The sequence below is a fragment of the Phycodurus eques genome, chromosome 3 (genome assembly GCF_024500275.1).
Source record: "Phycodurus eques isolate BA_2022a chromosome 3, UOR_Pequ_1.1, whole genome shotgun sequence".
Classification (NCBI taxonomy): Eukaryota; Metazoa; Chordata; class Actinopteri; order Syngnathiformes; family Syngnathidae; genus Phycodurus; species Phycodurus eques.
The window spans coordinates 10,617,616-10,630,174 of NC_084527.1; the positions used below are offsets into that span (position 1 = coordinate 10,617,616).

The 12,559-nt window shown below is 37.8% G+C and overlaps 1 protein-coding gene across 1 annotated transcript; it reads left to right on the forward strand.

Annotated features, from left to right (window-relative positions):
- Nucleotides 1-880: 880 nt before the first annotated feature.
- On the forward strand, nt 881-8,480 carry cdo1 (cysteine dioxygenase, type I). Its single transcript, XM_061673402.1, has 5 exons — nt 881-1,129; nt 2,719-2,796; nt 4,576-4,730; nt 5,899-6,068; nt 7,223-8,480. Exons 1-5 carry the CDS (start codon nt 969-971, stop codon nt 7,250-7,252), a joined length of 594 nt encoding a protein of 197 aa, XP_061529386.1. The 5' UTR covers nt 881-968; the 3' UTR covers nt 7,253-8,480.
- Nucleotides 8,481-12,559: the final 4,079 nt, after the last annotated feature.

The following is a 12,559-nucleotide window of genomic DNA, read 5'->3' on the forward strand; positions in this document are numbered from 1 at the left end:
GGAAACCAACGTGAATTGATGGTGGCTGCATGTTGTGAAGTGCACTCATATCTCAAAATTTTGCTCTTAACTCAAGACAACAAAGGCCAAGCGGCGGCTCGCATCTAAAACAAATTCAGTCGAGGCACTCGTATCTCAACACACCACTGTATAATGATAACGTAACGTATTAAACCAAACATATTGAACTGAAAAAAAATATATGAATAGAATAAATAATGGTAAGTCATACTTTACTAATAATATAATAATTGTGATTCGTATAATAACATTTTAAATATTAAAAATGTCCAGAGATGCATGACTGGAAAATAAATGAGCATTATCTGGGTACTTATAGCGCTCTTAGTTTCAGCACCAGTTTTACAGCCAAATTAGTGCCATTCCGCAGAAGATGATCTACTAAATGCATGGTTTTATTTGCTAATGATACGATAATTGGTGTTTTATCTGGATTATTATTAGCAAAATGCGCTTGCTTTGATTTTGGACCGTGCACTGAACGGGGGTGTTGTGGCTGCAGGGTGGGGGCCAGCAACAGGCTGCACGGCTTTTGTCCAAAGAATAGTTCAATGAGCGAGACTAGGGAGAAAGGTTGCATTTGTGACAACGTGGTAGAAAAGCACTCAAAAAGGACCGGTCCAATTTTTGTTTTTTTAAAGCGTGAGGTGGAGTTGGTGTTTCGTTGAAACGTGACATATTTCAAATAATTCAGGTGACCATTACAAGTGGGGTAGTCAATTCGAAAGTGAAAACATCCAGTATCGTTTTTAGTCACCGTGTAGACCCCCCCCCCCCCCCCTGTCCGAGTCAGTCATACGCCCCTCCCCCCCCCCCTACGTGGTGGTACGGTCGAACTTTTAAAAGGAAGCCTGCTACGCAAAGTTAGTACGCATCTTCTTGACAACAAAGATTACTGAAGGGTGAACAAAACCGTGCTGCTGCCGCACACACCTGCAAAGAAAACGATGGACGCGCAAAAGCCAAAAAATCTGCAGGAGCTGATCCAAATGCTGCATAAAATCTTCAAGGGGGACATGATCAATGTGGAGGAGGTGCAGGAACTCATGGAGTCATATAAGAGCAACACCCAGGACTGGAAGAAATATGCCATATTTGATCAACACAGGTAAAACTCTTCGTATTATGTACTACTAGGAATAGTCTATGATGAATTATTACTCGTTTCTAGAGCAGTGATGCACTTTGCACGCCTACAAAGACGTCCGTGCGTCTGTTTTGATTCATACAGATTTTGTTGAAATTACTCTTCACACACACACATATATATATATATACACACACATATATATATATATATATATATATATATATATATATTCCAGCATTTAGTTGTCGTTGCTAGTTTTAAGAGGTATACAATGAGTTGCGATAAGGTTTTAGTATTACAAAAATAGTTATTAAAAGTTTGGAATGCATTTAAGTGCAAATCAACAATTTCCTCATGTTAACCTGTCACCACAATTGCCCTTTTTTTTTTCTTTTTTTAAATACTCCCCATGACAACCATCGGCTTTTGTCATACCTCATTTGAATATGTTTAAAATTACTCCTCTTATAAGATAGTGACGTCATAGTCATGTTTATCTGTCCTATATGGACCACGCTGACCTACTATATATTGCGATAGTGTTCCATTGCCAGTGTTTTGATGGCCAATGGAAGGGGGAGGAGGTCGTGAGGTTTGTACGGTTAACCAATAAACATCCAGCAAAGGACACACCCGCCAGTGTGTGTGTGCAGAGATTTGGGCTCTGGTAGCGTGGAGATCACCAGGGAGCCGCCGCAGCTGCTTCCAAAATATTTGCCGTCTGACGGAATGCGAGGGGAAGGGAAGTGCAAACGTGGATCAACTGTACAGTATTTGCGCAGCAAGCAGGAGGGTGGCTTAGCCTCTCTCCTTCACTATATACTTGAGGGGATGGCATCACTACACCTTTTCTCTATGTAGAGTACACCACTGTTCAAATACCTTTTTTTGGGGGGGTGATTTCAAAAAAGGATCAATTTCAAAAACGTTTTCCATCATTAATGTAATCTACATAACATGCACAACTCAATTGAAACAGAAACATCTACAGTTAAAGAAATACATTTTCCTCACCTGAAACGAGCAAACTAATATTTTTCAACAATTTAAAAAAATAAATGGATGACAGCTTTGTAATACTTTTTTCAGTGTGGAAGGAAGTTCCAAATAGCAGTCAGTGTTAGTGCAAAAGCTTCAGGCTTCTGCTAGAAAGCCCCCCCCCCCCCCCCCCCAAAAAAAACAAAAAAAAACAAAAGCAAGAACATCCAAACATTATTTGGGGTTAATCGATCAATGGCTTTTTAAATTGTGGCATGTGTTTGTTGACTCTCATTTAACATGAGTTTGAATGTGATGGTTTATTCTGAACATTACTTCATCCCCATTTATAAAAGGGTCTGCACACTTGTGCAACCACAATATTATTATTTTTTTCAATTGCTTAGTACAGGTTGTAGGTCACCATGGTGGAAAAGGTTTTTAAATTATTTATATTGGTTTCATTAGTTTTTTATAGCATTGAAAACCTTTCATTTTAACAGGGGTGTGTAGACGTTTTATATGCATTTACATCACTTCCAATGACTTTAGAGCTGTATATTGGAATGTCACCATTTCAGGATTGGAATTTCGAGCTCACACATAAGTGATTGCCTTTTTGTTTGCAGATACACAAGGAACTTGGTGGATGAAGGCAACGGGAAGTTTAACCTGATCGTCTTGTGTTGGGGAGAAGGCCATGGAAGGTGAGAGAATGCCAATATTCACGCAGTGTAATACATTTTATAAACCTGTAGTAGCCCTTTAGTGAAATTCGACCACTGTGCTGTGGCACAGTAGTGTGCTGTGACAAAGCATCAGGTTTGCCATGGGAAATTATCCAATTTCACTTTAGTGGTCTGAAAATTATGATTAATTTGCTACAAATAACATATCTTTATTCATCTATCTATGCGAGCAATGCGTAGTGACAGGCAGAACTAAATGCTCTTCAACCTCATCACAAAAGGTACATAACTAACATGCATATCCAATTTTTGTGAGTTTTGCTTGGTGGTGTGCCGTGAGATTTTTCTTATGTAAAATATGTGCTTTGGCTTAATAAGCACGCGTCACAATATGTGATTACTTAAAGGCAAGTCCAAATGGCTACGACACGCATAAAAACAATGTAGTTAAAGAAAATTGTTTTCTACCGGTGTATCATTGTTTGGCTTAAATCCATTTTGCTGCTACACTACTGTTGATGTTTTATTGTCGGGAGTGGGGGACTTTTTCCTAACCGGGGCCATTTCAGTTTTTCAAACCTCTTAGGGGGCCATATTAATTCATGAAAAAATATGCTGTAATCATCGAGCAGATTTTGAGCATTTGTGTTGTTTAGGGTTTTTATTTGTTTTTAGAATCCTATGACCAGATAAACAGCTGTCGTTAGCCTAATAGCAAAATTGGCTAATTTTTAAATGTTTTTGGAAAACAAGAAAATACAAATTCATGAAACAAGAGTCCGGACGCCTTGATTCATCTTTTGCAGATTTCCATGACCTGGATGCCTGAGAATCTGCACAGACATAAAGAAAAAACAGATTTTTTTTAGCTGCACATTTACATTTTCATTGCTATTGTAACAACAAGATAAAAATGACTTGGGCAATTATGCTATTAGGCTAATCACAAATGACCCACAGGCCTGAGGTTCCCCATCCTTGCTTTAGTGTCGAGTCGATTATTTTTTTAGGAGTTCATTGTAAGTTTTGAAACAACCATTTGATTTCAGCCAAAAATAAATAAATAAAATGTATTATTATTATTACCGCTAGGGATGGTATAATAATCGATAAATCGCTAAATAGACTTAACAATTCTGATGATTAATTGTGTCTTAAAGCAATGGAGGATTAATAGAGTGCAGTATCTGACTGTGCGCTGCAGAATTACTGTTGTGTCAGTCACATCTAGTTTACAGCCTGAAGAATAACATGCTATTGGCTATGGGTGTGGCTACGTAGAATTAAAAAAAATTAAACAATTGTATTTCAAAAAATTATCTATATATTTTGAAATAAATACAGGACATCTATAGTATGTGAAATAATATTTTCTGCACTATAAAGTAAACACAAATATTGAAAATGTTGCAGTAAACCTAAAATGGTCATTACATACAATATAAGATGATATTAAACCTAGAATGGTGCTCAGTCGAAGGTACAGACCAAACCACTTTCATAGACAGCCACTTCAGTAATCACTGGAAAATAGAAGACTTGTGAAAAAATTATGCCTCCGGATACATGAACATTGAATAACGTGCGAATAATGTTGAACAAATCGACTCCTTGACTGGGGTAATTATTAGACATTTTGTGGACATAGCACTTGTGTAAATATTTGCTACTTCTGTCGGTCCACACGTGGCGGCACGCAAAATGTAAAATTTATAGTTTTGTAATATGCGACAATGTGGAATGTACTGCGCCTACCAACACTGCTGTGCACGTATGTGTGCTGTGACCACCTTGCAGTAGCATCCACGACCACTCAGACTCCCACTGCTTCATGAAGATCCTGCAGGGCGAGCTCAAGGAGACGCTCTTCGACTGCCCTAAGGGCGAAGACGGTGAGATGAATGAGAGATCACACAGGATCCTGGAGAACAACTCAGTGGCCTACATAAATGGTAAGAAGAAAACCAGTTTTTTTTGGGAAGGTGTCTGCATTCTTCCAGGGGCGTTATTGTGTCACATGTGACAAAAAAAACATCTTTTGCATGCTCTGCTCCCGAGATAATCTCTGTCTGACCTGCAGTTATGTGATCTCCCACTCAAAATGTGCCCACAACTCATAGCAAATGTCATTTCTATCTCATATAGACTGTTTGAGTTTGGTTTAGAGTAAAATTGACATTTAAAAAAACTAAGTTATTACAATGAGATATACTGCTATTTTAATTCCTATGATCTGATTTGCCCAATGGTGAAACACTTAAATGTGTATACAAATTATGTGGCGTGTTCTTAAGAAAACAGAGTATATTGGTGAATGCCATGTTCTTCTTAAAAGAAAGCACATTTAACTGCAGGGGAAAATAGTAAATATAGCCCAAAAACATTTGACCTACAAATGCTCATGTTACAGTAGCACTCTGAGGTAGTGGTTAGCATCTCTGCCTCAGCGTTATAAGGTTCAGGGTTCAAATTTCCATTTTCCCTGTGCTTCCGTGGGTTTTCTCCAGATATTGTGCAACGTTCCAAAAACTATAAATTGTCCATAGGTGTCAATGCATGTGTACGTTGTTGTTCGTCTATATGTTCTCCGTGAGTGTCTGGCGACTAGTCAAAGGTGTGTGTGTGTGTGGTGTTCAACAAAGATCCATCCTGGAGACATTTTTCTTTTCTATTGGCTCACTTGCTTTAGCAACTTTCTAAAAAAAAAAAAAAAAAAAAAAAAAATGTAATATTAGCATAATGTAATTTTCATTTAATTATATGCGCCGTGCGATTGGCAGGCGACCGGTGCAGGGGGCACCTCAACTCTTGCCCGAAGTCAGCTGGGATACACTCCAGCTCACCCGGGACCATAATGATGCACAGGTCCTTCACAGAATGGCGAGATAGATAACCATAGTATATATAATATAATAAACAGTGGTCGCTGAATATTATTTTTTCCTACATTTGGTATGGCCCATGGCCCAGAGGTCTTTATATAAACTGTTCCGTTAAGAAAAGGTTTGTCACCCGATCTACTCAATGGTTCCAACACTTGTCTGCCATGAAACACATTTCACAACATTCCAGTGGCCTTCACTGACATTTGCTCTGTGTTTGTGTGTGCATGTTTTCCAGACTCCATCGGCCTGCACCGTATAGAAAATGTCAGCCACACAGAGGGTTCAGTCAGTTTGCACCTGTACAGCCCACCCTTCCAGACATGCCACGTCTTTGACCAGCGCACCAGCCACAAGAACACCGCCCAGATGACCTTCTGGAGCAAGTACGGAGAGAGGACTCCATCTGTAAGGAACCTTGGTTCATTGTGCACAAATGTGAATCCACTGATAGTTTAAAAATAGCAGCAGTAAATGGACCCCGTATTTCTCACATAAGAACAGTAACAGATTTCTCCCAACCTATCAGAGAAGGAAAATAATGATCAAACAGTTAACATAGCATACATTTAAATTAAAATATCATATAAAAATGAAAACATTTAAAGCATATATTTAAAAAGGCCCAAATGGACCCTGCATGTCTCACTACAACTCAGTAGAACCACATAATCTCTCCTAGCAAATATGAATAATGATAATAAATGATACTGTTATACAGTGAAACCCTGCTTATTCAAGGTTCGCCATTTGAAAATTCACATCATGAACAACACCATATTGTGGCATCTTGGTCGCGAGGAACTACGTGGAAGTGAGTTGTGGGGGGGGGGTGCGGATTTACTAGCTTTTGCTTTTCACAGCAGGCATCAGTCCCTATTCATGAGAACACTGTAGTGCTATTTTAATTTTTACCATATCTGAGATGCCTACACAGCAAGTTGAACACCGAGTACCAACACCCGGTCCGTTACCCAAATTTCCACAGGCACAGGAAATTGGCCATTTTTACAGGGTCGTTTTTATTTCAATGCTGGTTAAAAGCAATTAAAGCTGCACTGCTACCCGTTTTTATGCCCTTCCCACAGAAATGCTGCTTAAAGAACAGACATTTAGCTTTTTAAACAGACAAGAATAGTTACTGGTGATTAAGTAGGGGAAAACACTGTAATTATGTGCTTAGAAAAAAAACTTTGTCAAAAGTGATTTAGATTTAAAAAACAAGGGCATCACCACGTGAGACGTATGCAAACATTCTTAAATGCACAAGCTGTTTAAAGTAAACCTTGACCACAACACTGTTGTGTTTTAGTGCTTTAGTTTGCGACACTAAATTGACACGAAGATAAGATAGCGGCAGTAGAAGTGAGTTACTACACAATAAACAAGGCCACATCCCTCATGCTCAAAAATATTACTCTTAATATAAATTATAAAAATGTGAGAGAAAAATACAGGAGTAAAGAATTGTTATTCAATATTATAGAAAGAAAATATTTTTAAATGTAATTTTTAGTGAAGTAGTAGCGAGCCTAACTGTGGTTTCTTGCTTTGTATTGTAGCAGACCGCCGTGTCGAAGGAGAACAACTAATACGTTCCAAAAGAAGACTCCAGAGCATCAAGATTTTATTTCAAAAATGTTTGAAAAATGATTGTTTAAAATTTTATTTTAGATGTATAGTGACCATGCAGCGGCATGTTTGGAATTCATCTGCCCGGCAAGCTCAAAAGGACACTCATGCAATTATAGGGTGGCTTTATCGTGCACTGCTTGCCAAATTCTGATGACCAGCAAATGATTAAAGGCATGAATAGGCTTTGGTGCACGTATTTTGGCATTTTATAGAACAAAATATTTGTTTCCCTCCGGAGTTTCTTTGAAATGATATGTCCCGAAATGGATGTACGACGAGAAAATGTCTTTCACAGTTCCGGACCTTTTTATCTGCAATATATTTTTCATTCATGCCACATACGGTTGTCTTACTATATATGATTTCAGCCTTTTTTGTACCGTCTGATGAAGGAATTTGTTTTTTTTTGCGAGAGGTAAAAATGTAAACGAGTTGTTTAGATAGGTATGTTGATATACTTAATCAATCCTGTGAGGGAAATTAAGGAAGGATGTTCATTTATTTCCAGAGATCTGTCTTCGCTGAGTACATTGTTATGCCTTACTTGTAAACACTTTGACAAAGACTGTGTGGTGTCACGTCCAGAATCTGATCCAAGATGGCTAATGTAGATGCGGTCCACCAGTTGTTAAAACAAACAGCAATTCCAGTAATTATAATTAGTGGACAGTATGTGCATCTTAACTTCGTATACCGGGTGATTGAAAAGTAACTCCCTATTTTTAATTACTTGTAATTTATTTCTGAACTACAATTATTCCAATAAATGAACATGAAAAGAAAGTGTATTGCATGGAGTTTTATTTAAAATTCGATATGGGTGCCAGCATTAGCCACCAGTTTCTCAAGCCACCTGGGAACCGCATTAACTGATTTCACAAGGAACACTTGTGGGATGGACGACATAACTTCTCGTATTCGCCCTTCAAGTTCTTCCAAAGACGTTGGTTTGGTAGAATAGACTTGCTCCTTTAATCATGGAACATACACAAAAAATTGAGAAAACTATTACATCTGAATAAGCAAGTATTTTAAAATAGGGAGTTACTTTTCAATCACCCTGTATATTCTCAGGATTCTACATTTTATGTTTGTAGCTAGTACATTCACTTTGTGTAGTGCAGTCATTTTTTTAAATTGCTGTAGCACTGATGTCTAATGCAAAAAAACTTGAACAATAAATATGATTGCATTTTGTGATTTCTTAGTTTTTTTTACAAAAATATTTGAGATCATCTTGAAACTGCTTACACTAGGTCACTTAACTATGATTTTCCATTGTTTTACTATCATGCTTTCTCTCATTTGGGTCGTGGGTGAGGCGGGGTCGCCAGCCCACTGCGGAAGACATATAGACATAGAACCATTCACACTCGTATTTACACCTATTGACAATTTAGAGTCTTTAATGAGTCTAGCATGCATGTTTTATTGACTGTGGGAAGAAGGTAGGGTACCCGTATAAAACCTTTGCAAGCACAAGGAGAACAGGAGGGCCCGAGACAAGATTTGAACCAAGAACCTCTGAACTTTGAAGATGTGCTATAATTACCAGCCAACTGTGCTACCTCTACTATGGTTTTCCAGAAATCATAAAATCTGTGCAAACTATGTTCTATTTCACACTTAATTATGGTGTACCACAAGGATCTGTCCTGGAGCCATTTGTTATTGCATAGTGACAATGCTGATTCATTGGCTCATTAGTTTTGTAATTTTTTTAAAACATTTATGATACTGATATCATTTTCATCTCATTACGTGCCTTGGGATTGACTGGCGACCAGCCCAGTCCTGAAGTCAGCTGGGATATAGGCTTCAACTCACCCGCAATTAGAATGAGGACAAGCGCAATAGAATATGGATGGATGGACAGATAGATGAATGGATGATAGCAGCATCAGTGTACATTTTTGCGTTCTCGGGCAAACCCTGCTTGGGTTAGCCTGTCTGCCTCACAGTTCATTGGTTCGGGTTCCAATCTTAGCTCTGACCTTCAGTTGTTGAGTTAGCATTATTCTCCCCATGTTTTTGTGGATTTTCTCCGGGTACGCCAGCTTTCTTTGCTGATTGGCTGAAAGGTATCACAGGATATTGCCTAATAGTGAAGTGTATGTGCATCCACAAAGTTTGAGGGGCCTAATATGATTTCTTGGCAATGTAAAGAGCTACTGTACATTAACTTAAACCCTGGCCTCCACATACTTATATTGTGTTAATACACAATTGATAGGAGTAAAATTACAGTAGTTGGGGAAATAAAAGATAAGCTCTCTGTCTGGCACCTATCCACAATGTGGAGATTTATTAATTGGCTATTATTTTGACTGAATGAAAGCGGTCAGTGTGTCTGATATAATGTTGTCTTATACGTAAAGCAAAGCAAAGCAAATCTATTTATATAGCGTATTTCATACACAAAGTAACTCAATGTGCTTAACATGATTAAAAGCATTTAAAAACAAAGAAAAACAGCTTATAAACTAAAACAAAGAGGGAAAAAAATACAATTAAAACAGCGTACAGTGCAAGAAATATCTTTTAAAAGTGGAAATGCTCTAGAGAGCATGGGAGAAAAGAAGAGTTTTTAACCTGCACTTAAAAACATGCACACTTGGGGCTGACGTCACTTCTGTTGGCAACTTATTCCATTTGTGTGCAGCATAATAGCTAAATGCTGCTTCACAATGTTTGCGTTGGACTCTGTGCTCCACTATTTGACCTGAGTTTGTCGATCTCAGAGCCCTACTGGGTTTAGCATTTCATTCATGTATTCAGGACCTAAAACCGTTTAGTGACTTATAGACCAGTAGCAGAACTTTAAGATTTATTCTAAAGCTGACTGGAAGCCAGTGTAGTGTGTTTGGGAAGAGTCTGCAAGAAGCAGAAAGCTTGACATGCTCTCTCTCGCAATTGTAGGCATTTTTTCTCATTTAATTTTTTTTCTTGGAAGATTTAGTCAAGATTTTTGTAAATGTTAAATTGTTTTTCTTTTCAGCTTGACCCTGATAATCTTTCATGTGTCATCATCTAGAATTGTTTTAAAAAAGTATTTAATGATATTACCTGATCAATAGCTAGTGGTCTCCAGACAGTTTCCAGTAATTTCAATGGAGAAATGTGACATATTCTCCAAACTTGATTTTTTTTTTATTAACATAATAAATTTAGTTTCTCATGATATTCTGATTTCTAATTTGCTGATTTTATTCCTGTAACAGTAAATTATTTGTATTATTACAAGTTTTTCTCTTAATACAACTTTATTCTCGTAACTTTGCCTTGTTTCTCAAAGCAATACAGCGTTATTCTCATAACCTTCAGGTCTTTTTCCTGATAATTTTGCTTTTGTTTCATTGAAGTGTGGCCCAAATAATCCTAAAATGGTTTGACTGACTACTATATATATTTTGTAATATTTGCTCAATCAGTCGACATGATCATTTCAAATACCATATTGTTACTTACATTTTAAAGGAACTAAACAGTGCAAAAACAACTGTCTATGGACAAGGTGGTCGAAGGCAACTATGTTCTGTATCTTTTCAGTAGTTCGCAATGTGCATAGAACGCCAATAGTCTGTACAAGCTCACTGTTCAATGTTGGGGACATAGCCCTGAAAAAGGGAACCTTTGATCATCTCATTTCATTACAGTTTGTTGAAAGTACAGAGTATGACGAGGGTCATTTGTTAAATGACTCTCAGGGGAACCATGGGATAGCCGACAGCAAGTACAGTATTATATAAGGTCAAAGTGACAGCTTTCATTTTCAACATGGCATTTTTTTCCTAATACCAGGTTCACACTGGATAGAGACTCATCAAACATAAACTTCTTATCACCAGACGACGATAAGGACTTCCTGGAGAATGGCTTCCCAATATTATATTACATAATGTAGTTAGTGCAGGGTATCCAATCATTGGTTTGGAGGAGGGATGTATTTCAGTTGTTTTTATCTGTAGACTATAAAGGTTGTTGATGGCAATATGTAAAAAAACGTGCAATAAATTAAACTATTAAGTTAAGGTACAGACAGGGTGTTATACAATTTAAACACTTTTGATGTTATTTCTGAATTGTCATGTGTTTCACACGTCAGTCTGAAACATCTGCTCAATATGATTTGAGGTTTGAAGACTCATTTACTTGTTCATTTGGTTTCTCCCAAAATATCTATTGTAGAGATTGAACCTGGCATGTTCCGTTTCATATGTAATCATTTTGTTCCTCAAAGCTATGTCCTGGAGCCATCTGTTATTGTATTTTAACAAGATAGCCAACCAATTCCAATCAAAAAATTGTTGTAAAAAAGCTACAAATTTTTCCTCCTCATAACATGATGGCACAGACAGACATTTTAAACACTTGTACGCCAAGCTGCCCTTAGTTTGATTTGAATTGGTTTTAATGTAACAAGGAAATTCAACTGTTTTAAGCAAAACATTTTAACATTATCATACAAATATTTTTAAAAAAAGAAACACTGTTAAGAATAAGTTTTATTTAGAATTAACAATATGCTTACTCACCCATATTTTGATGAACGCACAGAGGGAGACAGGGAGGAAGCACTTGATTTATCCAAGATCTCGACTTATTGTACTGGAGTCTGGTGGCACACTTCTGTGGTGGCATTAGAAAAAACACACACACACACACAAATGCCAAAGAAAAGACCATATAACCTTGTGGAGTTTAGATACTTACTGGTCTCACATTATCCATTCTCAACACCGCTTATCCTCTTCAGGGTCGCGGGGCGCTGGAGCTTATCCCAGCTGACTTCGGGCGAAAGGCAGACTACACCCTGAACTGGTCGCCACTCAGTTGCAGGGCACATATAGACACCGACAACTACTCACACTCACACGCACTCTGTGTGAGTGGGAACTGGACCCGCGTTGCATGCACCAAAGTCAGGCGAGTGTACCACTACACAATAAGTGAATTCACATTATGTTGACTGAAATTCTGAACTGCAAATTGCTCGACGGTAATAGTTCATCAACATCTTTGGATTGCATGAATTGCTGTGAAAAGACATTTTTATGTTGCTTCAATTGATCGATCTGTCAGACGATGTGTGTGTGTGTGTGTACACACACACACACACACACACAAACACATACACACACACACACACACACACTTTATGTCTGGTCAGGCAACATTTCAACTCCGTGTTTCTTTTTTTTTTTTTTGTTCCCCCTCCCGTTTACAGACTTTTCTCACTTCATAATACAATAACCCATCAGCTG